This window comes from Serinus canaria, chromosome 3 (assembly GCF_022539315.1).
Source record: "Serinus canaria isolate serCan28SL12 chromosome 3, serCan2020, whole genome shotgun sequence".
NCBI classification, from domain to species: Eukaryota; Metazoa; Chordata; class Aves; order Passeriformes; family Fringillidae; genus Serinus; species Serinus canaria.
Window position 1 is genome coordinate 68,295,192 of NC_066316.1, and position 23,639 is coordinate 68,318,830.

General features: G+C 38.0%; 2 protein-coding genes across 7 annotated transcripts in view; one reads left to right on the forward strand and one right to left on the reverse strand.

Annotated features, from left to right (window-relative positions):
* Positions 1-14,648, reverse strand: part of FIG4 (FIG4 phosphoinositide 5-phosphatase) — a 50,664-nt gene extending 36,016 nt beyond the window's left edge. The window contains exons 1-4 of one of the 2 annotated variants that reach the window (XM_030236015.2): positions 14,507-14,648; positions 4,190-4,288; positions 3,858-3,981; positions 839-995 (exon numbers count right to left, since the gene is read on the reverse strand). In XM_030236015.2, coding sequence (XP_030091875.1) covers positions 839-995; positions 3,858-3,981; positions 4,190-4,288; positions 14,507-14,575 — 449 coding nt within the window. In that variant the 5' untranslated portion in view covers positions 14,576-14,648. The other variant, XM_050971966.1, reaches the window with a different exon arrangement.
* A 74-nt stretch (positions 14,649-14,722) lies between these two features.
* The window catches only part of AK9 (adenylate kinase 9), a 61,572-nt gene continuing 52,655 nt past the window's right edge, over positions 14,723-23,639 (forward strand). For 3 of the 5 annotated variants that reach the window (XR_007777049.1, XM_030236008.2, XM_050971965.1), the window contains exons 1-5: positions 14,983-15,198; positions 16,149-16,278; positions 18,691-18,754; positions 21,079-21,131; positions 21,216-21,312. Coding sequence is in view for 4 of the 5 variants with exons in the window: in XM_030236008.2 (XP_030091868.2) it covers positions 16,162-16,278; positions 18,691-18,754; positions 21,079-21,131; positions 21,216-21,312 (331 nt within the window). In the remaining variant the exon portion in view is untranslated. Of the gene's footprint in view, positions 14,894-14,982; positions 15,199-16,148; positions 16,279-18,690; positions 18,755-21,078; positions 21,132-21,215; positions 21,313-23,639 lie in introns of those variants that run through there. The other 2 variants (XM_030236010.2, XM_050971964.1) reach the window with 2 other exon arrangements.

Sequence of the window (23,639 nt, forward strand, 5' to 3'; positions counted from 1 at the left end):
CCTTGCAAATTCCCAGAAGAAACCATTACATTGTCCATGAATAATACAATGGCAGACACCATAACTATGTAGGTTAGATAACATGGTCTGCTGCACCCTGAGGAGAGACTGAGGTCTGGGATCAATCCCACCTAAAAGAGGAAGCTTTTTTAATATTTAATACTAGCTTGGCTCTTTACCTGACATCAATTTATCATAAATCATCACTTTTTGACTATTCACATTTAGTACTGACTGTTTACAGTCTACTGATACCAGCTGCCTCCTATTTCATGGAAGCAAAGTCACCCTACCCTGATTTAAAAACATAAAGGTTTAAACTTCTCTCTTCATAAAAAAGTCCCAGAAAAGAAAAAGCTGTTAAACTTACCAGTGAATCTTTTCACCACTCTTTACAACTGTAACAGTCACAAGATTCTGATAGCACAGAATCATTTAATAATCTATTCAGCACCTCTTGAAGGGCACAAAAGATCTCTTCAAGTGAGATTAACATCATGCAAAAGCTACTAAATAAAGAACAAATTGTACAAACCAATATTAGCACTACTTTGCCCTTGCAGGAACAATGCTTATATTTGACACTTGGTGCAGATTTGCTAAACTTAGCTGTGACATGGAGATGTGGATAATAAACTCTGTCATAGAAGACTATGACAGCTGTATTTACTCTCCAGGCTAGACGCCATGGAACTTCTAGTCTGTTTTCCAACCAACAAGATAAAATGGCTTGAATTACATACTAATACAAAAAAACCATGACTGAAGTTCCCAGGGGCAGTTCAACATTGTTTAGAGCATATTCAAGAAGTACACACTAATTACCAGCATTATTTACCTGGCCTCATCAGGATGACTGACTCTTACAGAGTCATTTGGAATGTAGATCATATTTGTATCTTCTATTTTATATATTGCATGACCTCCAATATCTGCCATTTTTCTTCTTTTTGTTATTAACACAATGTAATAGCCTTCTAAAAACCTGACAAAACCTGTTAAAACAGTATTATAATGCTTTTAGTTGCATATTTGTGTTTATTTGATAAAACATATTTAGCAAAACAGTATCACGATTGTCTCAAGACTTTAAAGAATTTTTAATTTGTTCTGAATGTTATATGCATATATATATACACATACAGAGTCTTAAAATTCACTCCCATTAATCAATAAAATACATTCAGGACACTGAATATTTGGACTATGTTTCTGTCTACTTAACATACTTATATTTGCTTTTGACAAGACTGTCATTGTTCAGAGTGAGGCACACTATTTACTTCAGATACTAAAGGTTAATTTTCCAGTGTAAGGAAGAATCCCAGACTCCAGTTTTCTTTTCAAGTTCATGTACTCTCTGCTGGGGAGGGACACAGAACAGCAAAAGAAGATTTGGGTAAAACAACACCTTTCTGCTCTCTCTCCTTAACTGAATTCCTGGAACTGAATTTGACAGGAGCAGCAACTCCCCCAAATCAGCCATTCAGAGTATCAGGGGTACTCTTTTTTGTCCTGTTTCTTCTCTCAGATATCAACACTTAACCCTGCTGAAACACAGAAGGCTATGAAGGTAGAACAGGTAGTGTCTGGTTTTATTGCCTACAAAAAGATGGCTTCTGAAGCCTCCATCCTCATTCCCTGCAGGGCATAGCCATGCTTCTTCATGGAGTGCCTCCTTTGGATACTTCTATTATAAATGACTGGGAAAAAAATGTAACAAACCTTTAAATACAACACAAACGTAGAAATTCAAATGAAAAATAGAAATACATAAAAACCCCTGAACTCAAATGTGGTACAAATACAATATAATACAGCAGCAATATGCTTTAATAAGTAATAAATTACATTAATTAGCTATAGGAGGTAGCTGCTCTGATAGGTTGCTGAAAGCTTGAAACTCACTCACTACTGTACTATAAATAAATAAATTAAACTGGGGAGGGAGATGATGATGATGACATGATACAAATGGACCCTCACAATTAATAGTTTTACTTGTATTTGCACTCAGTTCTTTTAGCTTTGCAGTACAAAGTAAAGAAGGATGAGGAGAGTACACATTTTCCTCCCTGTCTCTGCTGGAGGCTGCAACGTGATCGAATGAACTGCAATCTTTTCTTCCACCTTATTAGCCCCCCTCGGAAAAATGCTCTCACCTGCACAAAGACAAGAGGCCCTGCTGACAATAAGAAACAAACCTTCCATTTGAAGCAGACTATTGAATTTCAGTTGTTAAATAGTAGTCACAGTTCTTCCTGTATCCTCCAGGTACTAAAATCACTTATGTGAACAGTCTCTGTCCTTTGAATTTCACCAGACATTACAGAGAAGTCTGACAAGGAACTGAGCCTTTCTCTCTGGCCTGGTTCCCTCCCTCTAAAAGCAATTTCCACTTTTAAACACTACACAGTAAACCAGAGCTCAGTCTATCAGCACCCCCATTCTGAGTGCACTGAACGTACTGCATCTGGTTAATGACATAACTAGAGGACAGAACAAGGCTGTTCTTTACAATTTTAGGAAAAATAGCCCTGTTCTTCTGACCTGAGCCAGGAGGCAGAAATAAACAACCAGTTGCATTCCTTCAAATTACATGTTTATACGGAAATGGTCTGAATCATGTAATTTGAAAGTATATAATTGATAAGAGAGTCTGTTACTTCTAAAGAGTCATCTAGAAATATATATACCATATCTGTTAACCAATACATTTGTGCAGCTACAGAATAGAAACTCTCCTGTTATGAACAGTACATATAAACAGGCATAAAATTGGGATGCAAAATTTCAACTGACTGCAACCATTTTTCAACCAAAAATTTATCACATATTTAGACAGTAAGCACTGATGGCTTATGCAAAAAACCCAAAAACTCAGTGCTGCAAAGCTGTTAGAAGCTCCTTTAGGTTTATTCATATTATGAATACCCTTAAATCAGTAAGAAACATAAACAACATCTGAGGAATTTCTGAAAAGCTGGATGTACTGATGAGTTCCAAAATGCTTCAAAGACAAAAGGAATGAAGAATAAAGTTTGCTTAATTTGCCACTTTGGATTAGAATAGTATTTTATTACGTTTTGATAGCTATGCAAAATTCAGAAGCATCCTTTAAAGTAACTGCATTCTCCACTCTCTCTGCAGCTTTGGCTTTAGATGTCCAGGTGTATAATGACTCTAATAAACCACAAAGTATTCTTGAGAGCTGTCACAGCACATATTAACATTTACTTTAGAGACATCAGTCATATGACCTCAGTATCAGACATTAGGCAGAAGTAGTGCCCTTCAGATAAAGTTAGAAGTTATTAAATCCTTGAAGCGATGCTTGAGGATTATGGACAGCTGAGCAACATTTTAAAATTCAGCTGACATACCAGTCAGTTATACTTGTTCAAACATGAAAAAGAAATCTTTAAATATGTCACTGCAAAAAGTTAACCAAACTGAAAAGTAATCTTTCTGAATAGTATGTAATAAACAATGTTGACTTTCATTTTCTTTTTAAAAAGCATTCTGTGAACTCTGGAATTCAGAAGCCAGGTTCTACATTATTTGTATTCTAAGATCAGCTGAGCTTGGTAAGATTGTCAACCAAGTTTCTAGAGTTCGGCAATTTCCTAGATCTGTCCCTTACTGACAAAGAAAAGACTGATTACAGCATAACTTTCACTCCTGTTTTCAAAAGATACACAGAAACTTACTTACCTTTGAGCATGAAAACTTTCTAAATCTTCTTTAGTTTCATAAATAAATAAAATCAGGGGAGACAGAAAGATATACAACATAACACAATAATCCTCACCTCTCAGGAAAACAAAAGATTTTATAAAATCAATCAAAACACTTACCTACTATACCAAAAGCAGAGACAGCTCGAGATAACCCAGAAGAGCCCTTCTGCCCCATCTTGGTTCTGTTCCCCAGGTCTAAACGACCAAGAAGTTCCCTCACCTCTTGTTGTGTATAAACATGCTTAAAAAGAAAAAGCCACAGAAGTTACTGTTTCAATAGTTAAATATTATTTCATGTCAGAGAATAAAAAAATTGCTTAATCTGTGAAATACACAATAAACCAAAGGCCTACTCTACATTCTTTATTTCCTATTTCAGTGCTTCCAACAAGTAACTGGTATTATTGGACTGGGACAAAAGCCCAGCAACAAAATACAGAGGCACTTACCTTATCATCAATTATAACCAAATCCTTTGGTTCAGTGCGATCTATTTTCAAAACACGGTATTTGGTTTCTGCAGGATTACTTCCAACCAGAAAATATCTCTACACACAAGAAAACCAAGAAAACAAGTCAGAATATTATACAAGATAAAGCAACAAAACCCAGTGTAACTTAGGACATCAGCAATGCCATTTACATTTTGCCTAGACTAGATTCACTACTACAAACATCATATATGCGATATTCCATATGGACTGTTAATGAACTGTTTTAGACACTAGTATCTTAGGAGGTATATTTATATACAACCAACTTCTACAATTTAAAAGACCTCTTTCACTCCTTTTTACAAGCAGGAAAGAAAATTTAAAATCAAATCTTAAACCCTGTTTAGAGAAGATAAATTGTAACTTACGCCAGGTACAACCCTACCCCAGCCATTACTGTGTTTTCATTTGCTCTGTAAAATTTAGCAGAAGCTTATATGTGAGTTTTACAGTTTTCATGATCTAAAACTGTTGCTATATTGTACACCTTTGTTATATCTGTCAACTAGTCTTTCTTGATCCATACTAAACACTGCAAAATTGTAAGTACTTCAGTAATGCAAGTTTTCTTCTATTTTTATTTATATTTGCTATTATATTCTTCTCCACAATGTTCTTTTACAAAGATAATATGAAATTTTTTGTTTAACAATACTACTGTTTAAAAAAACATTAGATTTAATTCACATTTAAAATATGAAAGAATGACCACAGGTAAACACATAATATGTCCATGTTTTATGTAAGGAGATCAAACTATAAATTAATTTCTACTTTTAGAGGAATCAACAATAAGCACAGGTTGCAGGACTCACTTGCTAAAAGTAGCTCTCATTTTTTCTAATTCATTTAATCAGTGTGATGCTATCACAGCAAGGTGGAACTCATTAATAATGCTCAACCTAGTAGGAAAGCATGGCAAATTCATGTGCATCTATGCAGTCAGCCCTTAACTCTAAGAGTCACATGGATTTAAGATGTGGGAAAAGAAGTCAATAATCATATTCATACAAACCTCACAATTTCATAATTTATACCAATTAGATGTTAAGAAACATCTTTACTCTCAAAATATTTAAGGTGAAAAAAGAACTTAAAGACCTCTTCAGTTTCCTTGAATTCAAAAAAGCATGCAGATATTCAGTAAGCTCTAAACAGGAAAGAAATTACTTAACTTTAAAAGCCATGAAAGAAAACACCACCAACTTCTGGCTCCACCTTGTACACTATCATTACTGTGGTAACTGACTGGTAAGTTTTGCTGTTTACTCCCAAATGACAGTAAGAAGGCCCTCCAAATTCATATACCATCACAACACTCCCTCACTGAAGCCTTTGAGGCAGGGCTTTGGCACAGGAAAGTGTTTGCTACAGGGTTTTTTCCAGCACTGATGTCCTGCAGTGCACAGCCCAGGCTCCCCAGTCTGGCCTCCTCAGAGCAGCCTCTGCAGGGGATCCCTTAGTGCCCAGCTCTTGCTTCCCAGGAGGGAAATCACAAGGACAGTGCACGGCACCAAATGGTACAGCTCTTTTGCTGCTATCACCCACCATCAGCAAGAAACACCAAACCACCAAGACACACACTTGCTTTGACCATGCCATTAGCCCATCTTTTTCTTTTGCAGCAAAAGTGAATGGGCAGAGGGAAATATATTCATTTGTAATACTCAGATGATAAGTTAGTATGCATTTCAGGAGTGCAGCTTCTTTATTTGTAGAAAAACGTTACTTAATTAAAGGTAAAGAATTTTAAGTATTGCATAATACTGCAGTACAGCACAGTGATACCCCACTATGTCCAGCTCACTAAATGAGTGCAATTTCTTCCCAAAGTGACACCTATGGTTACCAACAAATAATACTGACTAAAAATAGAAGAGCAAAACTCTAAGATGCTTTCCTAATGGCAATTTGGACCATTTAAAATTGGAACACACACAACACACGGGGAAAGGGAAGAGAGAGATAGATATAGAGTTGAAAATGCTATTTCTAAGGAAGTTCAGCTGGATACTTCTTCATTATCATTTTAATTAACTAATAAAACAAAGAAGTGCTATGAGGAATGCATCACTCACATCACCTTAGCAGCTGCAATAGAGGGCTGTGCACAGCTACAGGGCCAGCATTAGGTGCTGCTGCTGCTGCTTAGAACAGCAGCAGCAGAGTTAGATTAGATGAGGAGTAATTGTACCTGCAGACCATGGAAGCAACCAACACAATGAAGGGTACTTAACAGGCTCTCTGAAGTCATTTAAAAACTAATTTAAGGGGTTTAAGCTGGAGAGCCAGGCTGTGTAATGTATTAAGGAAGGTCACTTGAGACCAGCATCAAACCTGAGCATCAATAGACCTAAAGTATGGCAGGCAATGAGAAATCTATCTTTAACAAATGGGCATGTTACCCACTGCATGTCAGAGGATATTGTTATTCTTGTGAAAGTAATAAAGGAAACATCTGCAAAACCATTTGAATTGGGTTAGTGTTCAAAACTAGGAACCCAAAAATAGACCTCTGCTCGGGAAGTTTTCAGGACTCACTAACAACGCCAGAATTACTTGAAAAAATTGATTGAATATGAGTGGGCCTGATATGCCCACTCATATTCAATCTCCAAGATCTGAAAGAAAAACAAAGATTGCATGAAAACTAATGATTAAAAAAAACCCACAAAAAGATACTTCAGCATTAGCTGTTTCTGCTACCTAATTTATGCATCTAATGAATAAATAAGTCTGTCTTACTGGATGACACAGCTCAAATAAAACAGTATCAGTGATACGTGCTGCAATTATATTTCCCATCACATGAATACTAAGAAATTATAAAGAAAAATACCAAATCAACACAACACTGAGCATGCAACAGCAAATAAATTTCTATGGTTATAATATAATTGTAAAATTAATCAAAGCTAAAATGTGCTGTAGTGTTTACAACTCTTTTGATTAACAGAAATTGTTACAATAAAAAAAAGAGCAAAAGCTATGGAAACCTTTCTGGAGTATTTATCCTTATTACTTCATTCTGTTTATTACTAAGTTGAACTGAATAATTTGAAGCATTTCCCAAGTGTCTCAAACAATTCCACTCCACAGCACAGCCAGTGCATTTAGATAAACAGACAACCTTGACCAACAAAGTTACTTTTTCCAGAGAACAAAAATGCAGCAGAAACTCCTGGCTCCCTCACCCTGCTCTGGCCAGAGCCCTCCAGCCACACCTGAGGTGACCCTTGCTGCTTCCAAGTTTACTGTGCCTCTGTCCTTTGCTGAAATTTGTTAACAAGCACACTTTACCAACTATGGCAACACACCAGGCAGCTACAAGAGCTGGACTGAAGCTTAATTTATTGCACAATTATCACTAAGCAACCACAAGATAGAACAGCATTAGTCATTTCCACCTGGGACTGAGTTTTAACTAAAGCAATCTAATTGAAAGGCTTTACACCATCTTTTATCAATCTTTTGATTCAGCCAAAGCAAGCAAAACAGCTTCTTCTAAAAGGAGTTGAAAAAAAACCAAAAAGACTTACTGAAATTTGTTGTTTTTTAATGGCAGGATAATAGTTCTGAAATCCAACATTCTGCTTACTTATATATTTTCTTTTTTTTCTTTAAGATTACTTCTTAGAATTCTCAGTCTATTACTATGATTTACTTCTTTGTATCGACTATTATGATTAAGAAATGCTAGCACAGCAAAAAAAGTTTCAATCCTCAGTTAAAAAGCTACAAAGAGCTTAATCCGCAGGGAAAAAAAGCACAAAAATACACTACAAGTTGAAAAATAGGCAGTGCACTAATACAGCCAAGTTACAAATCTTCAAATAGCATTAAGAAAACACTTATGATTTTACACAAAAAGCTTGCAAACAATACCTGTTGAGACCATGGATGTGTCTAAACACATCCATGAAGCCCAGAAGAAGTGGGTTCGCCATGGCCATCTTCCAGATCCCTACTCAGCTGCTCTCTCACTCCCCGTCCTCAACAGGACAGGCACAGAAAATAGGATGGAAAAGGTGATGGGTCAGGACAGAAAGACTGCCTAACATTTACCATTACAGGCAAAACAGACTTGACCTGGGGAGAAGGTTCGTAATTTACTGACAGTTAAAACAGAATCATAGTATAAATACACTTCAATGAAAAAATTCCACTCTGCTCCTTCTCTCTACAGGACCTAGTGTAATTCTGGAAGTGCCTGTCTTTCATGTCTCGTGGAAACTGGCAGAATGACATGAAGAAAGGAGGACATGATAAGGCACAAAGAGAGGTACCTGGAAAAGCACAGTCGTCTGCTTCCCATAATCTGTTGAAACTCTTCAAAAGAAGCTCCTTCAACAGGAGAAATTTTAACAACTTATGCTGCCAAGCACCACCGCCTGGGCATGTAGGAACAGGTACCCATGCTGCATCAAACAAACCACAAAATTCTGTGAATCTCTTTTGTCCCAAGGCAACCAATGCTTTTTGGCCCCAAACAGGACTTCTGTCTTGCTAATCCATTGAAGGATTCCTCCAGATTCTCCCTTCTAATTCTCAGCTAAATCTATTCATTATCTATCTATACATTTTTCTTTAGACAAATACCTATTTGCTCTTTAACATCTATTCTGCTAGAATGCTTTCAGAAAAATAAGTAACTGGGTGCCTTTCCAGCACTCACTTCAATAGACTAAAGAAGTCTTGCTGTCCATTTACTCCTCTCAAGACATTGCTAGCATGTATGTTACCTCACCAGACCTTCAATGGACCTATTCCTGGGTGAATTCTTGTTTCTTAGATGAATATGGACTGTGAATCTACACAATATACCATACAAGATTTTATTCTAGAGATACATTAGTATTTTTCATTAATGACCATATCACAAATAACCACATCTCTTTTTTGCAGAGCTGTAATTCATCAGCAGCTCAACCCTCCCTCTCCTTCAGATAAAACACCCAGATCCTCCTCCTTCTCCTCTACTGCTTCTAAATTGATAAACTGTCAGTAAACTTTCATTGGTGTGTAATCTATTGTAAGGTGCATGAACTTTTATAGTACACCATTATACTTCAAATTATTTCTTTTATCTACTCCTGAGGATCATCATCATTTCTTGCTTTATTGTGCTCTGATTATCCTAATTATTTACAATACCTTAAAAGACTAATCAGATCTGGTCCCCATTTTGAGCTAAAAACATCAATGAAAATTCTTAAGTACATCACTCCTTAAAACATTACTTGAAAAAAATCATCCCTGTCAGATGATTCCTCATTCACTCCACACTAATTTATCTACTAATTTCTCTGCTAAGCTTCTTCCCTCCATAACAGAGATTTTCCTTGTGGCACTGCATCTCAATAGAGGATTTGATTTAAAAATATAAGGCCATCTAATTTTTAGATTAAAATGTGCAATACAACCAGGTTAATCTGACAGCATCTTCCTAAGTCTAGACTATGTTTTATGTCATTTGCCTGAATTTGCAATTACTTTCCTATATGCAGAACTTCAGAATGGATTAAATATTCCATTTGTCATAGTCCAGTCACAGCACTACCCTTGACTTGAGTGACTTGAAAATATTCAGAGTCATTTCACTGGTTAGTATATGTATTTTTACCTCAACACTGATTGATCCCTTTTTCATAACCTTATTCTTGTTACTCACTTTCTCTTCAACCCTTGTTCAGTACATTCATCCTCAAAGTAAATTTCTACTTTAAACAGAGGATAATATTTATTTAGTTTTTAGGGCCATAACCAACTCAGTTTTAGTAATAAAAATCTGTAATAGAAAGTGCCTATTTTTATTTGTCCTTTGTTACATTAAAATAAATACTTTTTTTTTCCATAACATAATTACCTTTAAATACAGCAATTTGTGATCATTTATCCACAAGCCTCCCATCCAGAAAGGTGGATTCATACCAAAACCAAATCTGTATATGTATCTCTCTCCTGTTGCTCTAGTGATCATATAATGAGACCCAGGACAACATGGAACAAAAGAAATAAAACCCATGTTGCCAGAACTTAGGCAGACATTTGTAGGTACATCTTTCACATCAAGTGAGATGCATCCACTTTTGCACCTTAGCTTTGCTCTGCCTGAATAGCTTTGCTCTGCCTGAATGAAACTTGTGTTCTCATCACTGCTGTGCCACCAGCTATCTGCCCTGTTCATAAATACTCTCAGAGCCCACATACATGAATAGATCAACCTTCTCTATTTTATAGCCAAAAATCCAGCAGTATGGCAAAACAGTTAAGACAGAAAGTGTCTTCTTGAGTTGCCCAAAATTCCTCCTCTCGTCCCAGTTCCATGCTCTGCTATGCCATATCACCCTCACTCCTAGAACACCAATAGACAGAGAATAGGAGAGTCAGCTGAAAGGAGCTATTTTCTGCTAATGAAACTGTTCCAGAGAGAACACATTTCACTGCCCCTTCTAGCTAGAAAATTATGATAGCTAATGGTTACCCAGGAGGCTGTTCACTACTTTCAACATTTTTTGAATGTGTCAGATACCCATCTATATAAATCAGTGCACTTCATAATTCAGTAAAAATTCTATAGCTTTTTCTGGGAAATCATATTCTATATTGAAGTTTCTCCAAATTGACCACAGACTAACTTCAACATTAAACATGCGACCCCTAGAATTTTTAATACAAAAATCTTCACACTATAATTATTAGAATAAACAACATTTAAAATAAAACAAATGCCCATAGTTTTTTCTGATGAATAAAGGGCAGAAATATCTACAAGTAATTATGCCAGTCACTTTACTTATTAAGCTTGTGCAAGTCATTTGGATATTGTGGAGATGAAGACTGTAAAACAACCTGACTAGAATAAAATACTATTAATTAAGCCTCATAATATCCTGAAAGATAGGCAAGTGATATGACTTTATAGAGACAACACAAATTGCCTTGTTCAATGTCACATTGCCTCAGGGGAATGATAATTTCCATTGAACTAACCTACAGCTTTCAGGTGGGCTTCACCTGGGGGAAACACAAAAGTTCCATCTTCTCCTGAAGAAGAGAGGAAAATAGCTTTTGTTTTTTATTAGTCATAGAGCTCAAATATCTTTAGTGCCCTCTGGTGTGCATTTCAGTGATCAATACATATATAAAAGGAAAGATAATTGGCATTGATCTGAATAAAACCTTCAGTTCATCTTTATGACTACTTCTAAACAAGCTTTCAACTTCTAGGACAAGCAGGAGCTACAGTCAACATCTCCATGGCATTTATTGACCCAAAGCATCAGCTGGAAAGGTAGGTTTCAGCAACTACCCCAAATATAAACATTAATAGAAAATATAGAATTTTGTTCTCTATTAATTCAATTGACGCTGTGAATTCAGTTCTCCTCACCTCTTGCAGTCTCATTTGACTCCAATAACACTACCAGAGCCTATCCTCTTTGACTTCAATAATATTATTGTATTTTTATCTAAAAAGAAACCCAAACAAAGAAACCCTCTGTAAACCATTTCCACTTTTTCCACTCCCTCATCCATTTCATCTCTTCCTGCTCTAACACAGAGAGGTTTTACAGGAATAGGCTCTGTGACCACTGTCATTGTTTCTCCCACTGCTGACAACTTAAATAATTCCTTCTTTGCACCATAAATCTTAGGATATCATCTCATGTTAGCCTGTATCTGACACAACTCCAAACCCCACAGGCTGGACCTAGCAAGTCTATGGCCTTAGGGAAATCAGAAAAGCACCTGAAACTGGAGAAAGCTGTTAATTTTTATTTTTGGATGATGCTTATGCTGTACAAGTGACTGTCACAGCTGGCAACTCCATGATTGTGAGATCTTATGCAAAGAAGATGGCATGAGGGATACCTCGGGGAGAAGTTTTGTCAGCAGCACAACATGACACTGAATGAGCTGCAACAGTGATCAAACCAGAAGTCCAATTTTAGGCTCCCAAGTACTAGATAGACATTGATATACCAGAGTGATTCCTGCAGAAAACTCTCCAGGTGATCCACATGACAGAGCACATGGTGTGCTGGTAGAGGCTGAGAGAACTGGGTTTAGGTTTGTTCAGCCTTCAGAAAGCTTCGGCAGCATCTTGCTGCGATCTAAAACCATGTAACAGGAAAGTGTAGGTAAGAGAGACAAACTCTTGCAAGTGGTCTGCAGAGGCTGTAAAATCAATATATTTGAAGGTATTAAAAACTCAGCTGCACACAACCCTGAGCAATACGCTTGTTGAAGCTGCTTTGAGCAGAGGGCTCAACTTGGAGTTCTCCATAAGTCCCTTCTAACATCCCTTAGTCCAGGCATTTAGTAAGTGCAGAAAGTCTTTTCAAATAATCATACCAAAATGATTCCTACTGAATTTTTTCTTTTGGAAAAAAACTACTAGAATTTGAATATCAAACCACAAAGTGCTTCAATTTGTACTTTTTTAAAGTAAGAAAAAAATCTTACTCAGGCAAAAAAAAATCCATTTTCATCACTCACAAGAAGTGACTGAAGTAACAGCTTTAAGATGTCCTTGCTCAGCTGAGACATTTCAAACAGCACATGCTTATCCACAAACCATTGCCTTTCACATGTGATGAAAACCATATTGCCTCCTGGAGTGATCAGGACTGCTGGATCTGCCCCTCACTGAATTCTGAACAAAGCACAGCATGGACAAACCCATCCATTCAGGCAGAGCTACCACTGGCCAGATGTAAAAGACTGTGGCTCCTGAAATAACAGCGTCAGCTGGAGAGGCCCAGAGAACGGCACATAGCTGACAGAACTCCAAAGCACAATATTTGCCCTGCATACAGCACGGTGTCTCTCAGCAACAGAGAGAAGCAGGCCAGGTATCCACACATGCCAGTCACTAGAAGCCAAATCTCAGCTAAGTGACATGTAGCATGAGTTGTGAGCCAAGAACAACTAAACTGAGCAATACAGGACTTGATTCAGAAATTATATTTGCCCGCTACCCTACTCACACATAACAAGAATTTAGCTAAAAATAGAACAAAAAATAGCCTTTACCAGCAACAACAAGAAAGATAAATAAGGCAGCTTTCAAAATTCATTTCGGCGTAGGTAAAAAGTAACACTTTGGAATGACTTTCTGGAGTGTAACCATTATTTTTAAAATTTACTTGTAAAAATAACTCTGCATACTTTAATCTGTCTCTGTTTCATAGACTGTTCAGTGGAGAATTACGACAAAAACACAAATATGCTTCTGACAGAAGCAAAGTTGGAAGCCAGATCTCTATTTATACTGAGATCATTCTTGCATCTGTGACATTTTGGGAAGTTTCCAAGGGGTTTCAGTGTATAAATTATCTTTCTGTTATCAGTACAGGTAACATCTGAACTTGAAACTAGACCTAACTTGCATTTAGAGCCATGGTACATAAACCTTTTAAAAACTACCTTAAGTGAAGAAACGAACATACTAAGAAACAGAAAGAAATTTGATTGGGAGCTAAGGAATGGTAAGCACACGTGGTATTTACACCAAGAATTGGCTTCTGACTCACACTGTGCTCATCACATGGCTAAAGCAGCAATTACCACTCCAACCTCCAATCCACTTTGCCCGTGACAAAAAAGTACTGTGAATAACACATGCCTAGAGTTTCTGCAACAGGACGTAGGGAATGCTGAAAATCTTTATGAGCTTACTTCCAGAGGTCAGACTGAAAACTTTGGAAACTGTCACCAGTCATTCAGACAATGAGGACTGAAGTGTGTCATAAACAGCAAATAGGTCGGTGCAGGTGGTAACTAATTCAGCCATTCTTAATTCAAATATGAATTCCGGACCCTTCAGCTGTTCAGTTTTAACACTCCCTGGCACGGGGGAGCCCTGTTCTCCTGGCAGTGTGACAGCAGCCAAAGGACACAACAAGCAGGGGCCCAACCTTCGTTCCCACCGCGGCAGCACCCCCACCGCAGGGCCCTGCGCTGACCTGCCCCCCAGAGGCCACTGCTCCGCTTAAGGCACGAGGCAGAGACACAGCAAAAACAAGAACTTCAAAACCTTCTTTTTCTCAGTTCTTGGATGCTTAGAGTGTGTGACCAAAAAGAAACAGACCCCAACACACGAAGAGAAAGGTAAGGCGTAGTTTTTGACAAGCTGCAACTCAGCCCAGGCAGCAGCTCCGCGCAGGGCCGAGCCAACACGCCAGGGGGGTGGGACATCCCCCCCCCGCGCTGTGCGGCGGCCGCAGCCCCGGAACCTGCGGCGGCGGTGGGGGGGACACTACTTACAGCCCTGGTCTCGTACAGCACCAGCTTCTGCACGGAGCTGATCAGGGGGGCGGCAGCCGCCACCGGCATGGCGGGGGCGAGAGCGGCGGGAACTGCCCGGGAACACGCCGGGAATAGCAGGAGCCAGGGGAGGAACACTCCGCGGCTGAGCGGGGAACCACCGCCGGCACCGAGGGAACCCGGAAGTGCCGGCGCGCCAACGCGCAGGCGCGCCCATGGGGGGCCGCGAGACCGCGCCTGCGTCGCGGAGCCGCGTCACGCGCGGCCTCTCGGCAACGGCGGCTCCCTGCGCGGCGGCAGCGGCGGCTGCGGTGGGGCACCGGGGCAGGCGAGGCGGTGTCGTCGCATCCGCACTCGCTGCTCCCGCTGGGAACCTCTCCCCGCAGGGTGAGCACGGTCAGCACCAGGAACAGCTCCGCAGCCCCGCCCACGGCCCTGCGTGGGGCGGGGCCTCTGCCGCTCCCTCCCACAGGGGGCGGGGCGCAGCCGTTGCCCGGGCAGCGGGGCGCGCACAACGGGACTCCCACCGGGACGGGGGTTCCCACCGGGTTATCGTCCTGGGTGTGCGTAGAGCGGGGGTCTGGTTTAATTCTTTGCTTTGATTATGGTGGTTTTTGTCAAGTAGGAAATTGGCCCTTGTGAAGTTTTGGGAGGAAGCGGGTCTGCTGTGAACGGCAGGTAAAGCTCCGCCGGTGAGTTTCTGTGAAGGACAATGGGGAGTTGGTTCGCATGTGTGGCTTTTTTCTTTTTTCAATATTAAAATGTGTAACGCAAGAGTGTCTGAACATTTGGGTTTGATGTTTCAAGACAAACTTTTTCAGATTCTCATCCTGAAGTAGATTTTTTTGGTTGAATTTTTAAATTTAGTTTAAAAGTGACAGAGAGTTGTGGTGGGCTGTGCTGGGTTGGGTGGTTGCATGTCGGTTTTGCTGGGGCTGTGACACTGAAGTGGCTCTGTAAAGACAGTGGGTTTTTGTTTTGCCTTTTTCAAACAAACTTCAGTAAGCTCCTCAGGTTTTGGCCTCCATTTTTGTTTGAAAGGTCCATGAAAATTTTCCTCCAACTTATCTTAATTAGAAATTTGTTTAGGTTTTAGTTTGTTGTGCAGCACTGGACTTGCTACTGCCTGCATTCCTGGAAGAGCTGGGATTTGTGAAGAGGATGGTGGAAGAGATCAAGAACTGTGATTTAATTCTGCAGAGTGTTATTTGTGTACCTGCCTGTGTGGACACAGAGAGTAGTTCCATTGACCATGAGAGGGCCTTTCTGTGTCTGAAGGACAAAACCAAAGGACTTGGCAGGCCCATGGCCCATTTCAGGGACCAGAGGGAAGTCATGTTTGTGTGGTAATTGGAGCAGGAAAGAAAAATCAACAAAACAACTAAAAAAGAGCAACAACCAATATGAGACTTATGAAGAAGTCATCAACAGCTGGTGATCAGGGGTTCTTGCAACAGTCCTTTGTTTTTCTTAAGTGGATTTTCTCTCATTTGATGAGTGCATTGTTGGTGTTCTGTAAATGCTTTTTCTTCTTATATAAGCTTTTTTTTTTACAAATCCATTTACCTTGTAATTCACTTCCTTGTAATTTTACACACAAGTATGTACTGTACTTTATAACAAATTCTTTTTTTCCTTCTAGCCTTAGAAAACACATGGCTTCGCAAGAGGAAAAGCAGGCTCAGTCCTTTACAGACATCTTTGATGAAGATGAAGCTGAAAGATCATTTCTGTTGTCCAAGCCCACTTGCTTCATTGTCTTTGGAAAGCCAGTAAGATGTCTGAGAGAAGGGTTTTTGTCAGATATTCTGCTAACAATTTTGCTTTTCCTTTCAAAACATCAGTTTACCAGTACTACCAGAAGGGTTAAATACCTGCTTTTTGGATTTTCCCAGTCTTCAAATCCTGCAGAGGATGGTAAAAATTCTGGTCTCATTTAATGAAACAAATTTTTGCCTTCAGTAAATTGTGGTTAAAAATGCTATTACTGTACTTAAAAGTTACACGTTGCTCAAAACATTTCTTCTCTTTTGACATTGGCAACTGGATTATTTTTATTTTTGTGGTGGTTTAACCCCAGCCAGCAAGCAAACCCCACACAACCTTTTGCTCACTCACTCACCCTGGTGGGGTGGGACAGAGAATCAGAAGGGCAAAAGGGATAAAATACATGGGTTGACAAAAGCCATGTACATGAGCAAAGCAAAACAAGGAATTAATTCACCACTTTTTAGGGGCAGGCAGATGTTCAGCCATCCCCAGGAACCAGGGCTCCATCATGCTTTGTGGTGACTTGGGAAGACAAATGCTATCACTCCAAAAGTACTTCCCTTTCCTTCTCTTTCCCAGCTTTATATGCTGAGCATGACACCATGTGCTTTGGAATATCCTTGTGTGTCAGTCAGAGTCATCTGTCCCAGCTGTATTCCCTCCCAGCTTCCATCCACTCTCATTTTACTCATTTCCTCATTTTCCATACCAGTGGAGCAGTATGGAAAGCAGGAAAGGCCTTGCCTCTGTGTAAGCTTTGCTCAGCAGTAACAGAAACATCTCTGTACTACCAACACTTTTTTTCAGCACAAATCCAAAACACAGCCCCACACTAGCTGTTTTGAAGAAAGTTAAATCTACCTCAGCCAAAACCAGAACAATGCTATTAAAATGTTTTATTTTTTAATAAACTTGATATAATAAAGACATAAATTGGTGTAAAAGAACCTTCAGGTTAATGTACTGACTTACAGACATGCAATGAGATATTACAGATCTTAATATTAAAAATTTGAAAAAATTCTATCTGATATATTTGGAAACATTCAAAATCCACCAAGCTGTCCTGATAAAAGGATCTGTACTACCTTCTAACTATAATTCAAGGTCTCTCTTCTCAACTAATTTGTGTCTCCTTAACTTAGAAAAATTTGATGTTTTTAAACCTAAACTTTTCAGATTTCTTTTTTCCCCCAAATGTGAGTATGCATTATTGCCTCAGTTTGATAAAGAGAATTCTATTTTATTTTGATACAAGTTTGCCTTATAATGTGTTTTATGCACTTGTAAGAGTGCACTCAGCTCAACAGAAACTACAGTGAACTAACTCATCTAGTTTTAAATGAACATCAAAATTTTAACCTTGCATGAGAAAGGTAACTTTATGTTTCATAGACCAAACCACCATAAAATGCTCATTGAAAAATAGTACAACAAATTCTCATATTCTCAACCAGTGCCTTTAGTACATGCTTGACATGAATATAACAAGGTATTGAAATTGTACAGACCTTACCAGGAAAGCAGGGAACTAAATAGTTTATTTTTATGGTAACATCTTTTATATATCTGACTGATGTGCAGAGTACCTATCCTATTTAAGATAAATCTTTTAAATTAAAAACATTTTGCCATTAAAGTAAAGCCAAATACATATATTCTCATCACACCTATAAGATGTAAGGTATGAGTGTTTGTTGGTGCGCTCTTAACTGGGAATGTAATTTATTTGTTGGGTTTTGCTATTTTTTATCACAAAATTTATCAAGGAAAAAATATTGTCCTGTCAAAACAGGTCTTCTTTTTTCCCCTCTGAAAAAAGGGCACCATCCTAAGGATGGAAGATGGTGAGTTTTGCAAAATCCCATTCAGTTAATCACTCTTGGAAGCCTTATAGTTCTCAGTTTTGTTGGTTTTCATCTGGATTCATGTAAGTAATAAAGATTTTGTCAGTATCTAACCAGATTTGTGGACTAACAAGGGCAGTTTTTAAGCATTTGTTGTTTTAGTAAAAAAATATTATCCCAGTGTATCCTACTCAGAAAGGGCTGATGGGTTTCCGTCATAATTTGCTTTGAGGCTGAAGATAATACATCTTAGTCCTAAGGAGTTTCTCATAGGAATTTGTGGTCAAATCATAGCTGAGTTTTAATCAGAGTTACTCAGAAACAAACTCAGAATAATGACTTTGGAGATAATTAGCTACAAGTAGCAGGATATTACCAACGCTAGGCAATATGAAGTAGAGGATGGTGTTTAAAAGAGTGTTTTGTGTTTGCCCAGTGCGTAACTCAGAGCCCCTAATCCCAATGATAGATTTTCATTGCTTTTATCATGTGAAACTATATTCTTCATTGTGTTACATGTTTGGTTTTGTTCTGTCTTTCTTTTAAAAGTATGTTTTTCATTTTAAGTGTTCTGGAAAGAAAACGTTAGCCAGCAAACTAGCACAGAGATGGAACTGCATTTTGATAGAAGGTAAACGCATGCTATATTTGGAACATTGCTTTGGCTCCACAATAGCTTTTGGGTTAGAATACCCTCACGGTGCCCTACATGTTTCTGATTGCAGCAAACACTTCTGATAAGACCAAGTAATCATTTTACCAGAAATAAAATTACTGATCACGGTCTTTCATTTATTGAAAGGCTTAGAAAAATCACTGTGGGTTTTTTTATTTTAATCATAAATTCTATTTCCGATCCTGTAAGGAGCTTCCTGTGACCCTTTTTGTTCACACAGGGGCAACTCATTCAACTCCAGAGAGTACAGACATTTTCCAGTGCATACCATGAAAAAATAGGAGGCTCTTTCCTTTCTGTTTGTGCAGTGTCCAATACAAGGGGATGTACTCCAGGAAACAGAGTTATTATATTTACAAAAGAAGTAAAATACCTTTACTGCTTTTGAAGATTTCGAATTGTAACATTCTAACATGGTAAAAATCACTTGTAATAAAGTGCTTTTTTTACTTAGGTATATATAGAATTTTTATATCGTAGTATTATATAACAAGGAAAAAAAATTAATACCTAGTCCAAAACATGGATCAGGCCAAAATCAGAAGGGACTTCAGAAATGTACTTGACCCAGTCCATTCTGTTTGAATGTATTTAAATCAGTACTGACAAATGTTAATCAAATTTGTTTTAAAAAATTTCTAGGCAGTCTCTCTTTGTAACACTCTCTGCCATTAGAAGGTTTTTCTTAGCAACTGATCTAAATCTCAGTTACTGTGCTTTTAAGCCTTATTTCTAATTCAGGGAATTACTCTTTTCTTATTTTGTTCATGATATTTCTTTTAATCTTCTTTTAGCTAGTGAATGCACACATGTGTGTACACACTTATTTTTACTTATGCTAGTAAATTTTTTTCATTTTCTACATCAAAAAAGTAAGAAACAAAGAAATTCAGCATACATAAACATGAATAATTTTGTTCAGAAAGGACCTCTAGGGGTGACTGAGTCAAACATTCCTCTCAAAGCAGGGTCAACTAGAAAGGGCAGCTCAGTTCAACCTGGAATATCTCCAAGGATGGAGACTCCACCTCCTCCCAGAGAAATACTTTGCAATGTTTGACTGCCTTCTTGATGAAAAATTGCTTCCTATTTACCCCATTCAAATTTCTCATGTTCCTATTCGTGTCTGTTGCCTCCTGTCCTAACTGCGCTCTGTGGTCACCGTGGGTCTGTCTTTGTGACCTCCCAATAAGTAGTTTTAGATAGCTGTCAGAGCTGTCTGGTTTCCTCCAGGCTGGACAAGGTCAGTTCTTTTGGCTTCTCCTAGGCTGTTCATTCTTCTATGGTTTTAGTGTCCTCTGCTGAACTTGCCCCGGAGTATCAACATCTGTCCTGTGCTGGCTTAAAAATAAATCAAGACAGAAAATTATTGAATGGGAAAGATGTTTGCAACCTTTTTAATAACACAATACTTTCTATTCATTTATCCAGTGAATTGGTCAATACTTATAAATAAAACAGGGCCAGGGTGCACAGATTGCTGATTTTCAGTTGCCTGCATTGTTAATTAGTACACTCCCTTTCTCAGTTTTGGCCTATGGCAAATATTGTTCTCCCAAAAACCTATCCATAGTATGAAAGGCAGGATGTGCAACCTAGTCATCATTCCTAGTAGGAGCAGTTGGAAAACAGCCACTGTGTTTTAAGAAGAAAGATTAGGGCTGTATAGGATTGGGTCACCTGGCTTCAGGACCTTTCCCTGGCCTGGTTTATTAGTAATATAAATGTAGCTGTAAGAGTAATTGAAAACTTTTATAAAATCTCTTACTATATTATAATTCATACAGAAGTGTGAAAGACTTCCAGGGTCATTCTAAAATGATGTCACTATCTATAGAGACATAGGACAGTCTTTGAATTTGATGGATGTCACTTTTCTTAAAGTAGATGATTTTGTGTGTCTAAACAGTTCTTCTTAATCTTAGTTTTTAAATTTAAATGTGATAGAGCTCAAATACTCATCTCTGTATTACAAGACTGTAATGCTGATTGAATTAAAATAAGTAGTTCAAATAATCCTGCAAAACTGCTGTTGTGCATTTTTGTGTAGTATATACAGGGTTAAACTGTAGGAAGAGACACCTCAGGTCCTGGATGGGCAAAGTGTAATAATGGCCCTAAGTATAATGGCTTTTCACTGAAAATAGTCTGGTTGCTTGGAGCACACATACATCCTCCTTGTGTGTGTATGTGTATGTACATATGTATCAGCAGGTACAAGTCTGTTTAGAAAATATTTTGTATTAATTACTTTTCTTATGTTTGATATGCTTCCTTAGCCTCAGAAGTAATTAAAAGGAATATTCAGCAAAGATCAGAAAATGGACTTAAGGTAAAGCTCTAATCTTCTAGTAGGTTTTGTTACATTTTTAACAAACACTTACTATAAAAGACTATGTTTTGCATTTTACCCTAGTGTCAAAAATTGCTTTGTGATGGGCAAAGTATTCCTGAGGAACTGGTGACAAAAATGATTCTACAAATGGTTGAGTCACCAGAAGTTGCTCATTATGGTGAGTATATTTATAGCCTAAACTTCTTAGAATGTGCTACTTATAATTTTACATCTATTTTACATCTATTGGTGCTCAAATATAATTCTAGCTTTTTCTCATGGTCTTCAGGTTGTGTAATATCAATAAAATGAAAGTGTGTTTGGGGATTAATTTACTAGTATGGGAGATCAGAAAGTGTCATACTGATCCTGTGTTGTGTTGATTTTGGGAAAATAATTTTCCCAAAATTTTAAATGTTGATATGACTCTTATTTGACAGTATTATCTGTTCAGAATAGGATTTAAAATACAGATATTTTATTCTTCAATACTTCTGTAACAACAACATAACAAAAATCAATCAGCAAAAACATTTTAAGCATTTTAAACCATGTAAAAGAAGGAAAACAGATTACTGAAAATGCAAAGCATTATGGCTTTTTTTTTTTTTCCTCTTTCAGAATTGTTTATTCCCTTTGCATTTTGTCACACAGAGTAGGGTGGATGAGAATAGTAATGGGAGTGGCTATAATTCTTCTATTTGAGGAAAGATTTTGTTAATTGAGGCTGTCAGGACAAGTGCTGCAGATTATTACAGCGGTTTTCTGAGGTCCCAGGATGAGGGAAGAGACGACAACGTTGACTCCATGTATCAGAAGGCTTTGATTTATTATGATATGATATATAAGATATAGAAACTATGCTAAAAGAGTAAAGAGAAAGGTTTCACTACAATGCTAAGCTAAGAATAGAATAGGAATGTGTAAACTGAAGTCTTCTCAGCCCGAGACGGGCCGAACAGGTGAATTGTGATAGGCTCTTAATTGGAAACAGTCCGACGGGGCCAATCACAGATTTTCCCGTGGCATTCCACAGCAGCAGATAAGAATTGTTTAGTTTGTTCTGAGGCTTCTCAGCTCCCAGGAAAGGAAAAATCCCAAGTAAAGGAGTTTTCATAAAATATGTTGGCAACAGCAGATCTTGCTAGGGTCTGAATCTGCTTCCGTGATAAGGAAATAGAAGTACTGCCAAGAGCAAAGGAGGTAAAAAGGAAATGTAGTTTCTTTTTCTTGTTTTGACTTTTATTTGAAGTTTCCATTTTAGGAGAGAGACAGGTGTAGCGCCAATGTTAGTTTCTACTGCTCTAAAAACTAGCCTGCTTTTTAACCTTTAGTTGCAGTGGGTTTTCTTTTCTAGTACATGACTCAACAGTTTTGCAAAATATACAGTCTTACCTAGTGAAACCAGGCTTTTGAAACAGTATAAAAAAGAGAAATAGGGAAGAAATTTTTAAAAAAGGACACAAAAGACTACTGAAAGAGGTAGTAGTAGAAATGCCAGTCTCTTAATATGTATGTAAGGACTTTGGTAAAGGCATGAAGAGGCTTCTGTGTTATTGGAGTTCCCCTCCTTCAGTCAGTCTGAAGATGTTTGTTCCACAAAGGAGCACAGCGGTCCTGGAGACTGTAAAGACGACTGTTAAGTTGAATAAAGTTAGGTTCTTTTAGCCATGACACATTCTGCATTATGCATGCCCCAAAGTAGCAAGGAATAGAATAACCAACATCCTCAGTGTTTTTCCTACCAACTAAACTGACCTCCAAAACCAATTTTTGTTTTAGTATTTCCAGTAACTTTTTGTTTATCAACTACTATCGTAATGCATTCTTGGGAAGCTTCAGTAGGTTTTCAGCAGGAACTAATCAGTCAATTCACTTTAAATTGTTCATTCAAGATTTTAGAAACTGTTGTATGAAAGACTGGGTTTTTTACCTTTGGTGTTTGTAAAATTCAAGTTTTTAAACAGTATTCACAATAAGTGTGTCTCAAAAGCTTCTTGGTTGTCCCCTGGTTACTTTTAAATCTAGTTGATAGTTGTCTTAGGTATACTTAATGATTTTTAGCTTCCTCACATTATTGATTTGGGGGGAAACACTCTCTCCAAGAATGGTTTTCCATGTTACACTTCCATTTCCCTCACATTAGCTGTTGTTATCTGGCATGTGTGGATAAGCAGAGGCTGTGCATGTTCTTCACACCTCACTACCAGTTAGAATTCTCTAAAGGTATCAACAGTTTAGAATCTAAGATTTTAATTTCCTAGAGGAATAACTATATATTTTGCTATCCCTTGCTTATCTTCTTCTTCTCTTTCATCTTTGGATAGTAGCTTCCATAGAAGTAGGAGTCTTCACTCCTAACACCTCTTGCAAAGACAGCTGCCACATTTTTGTGCTGCCCAGACTCGCATTTAAATGTTATCACACAAAATTTTAGGCATGCACCATTTCTCTAAGGGAATATTCTCGTTATTTGGCTAAAAACATCCACCTGATTTTTGTTTA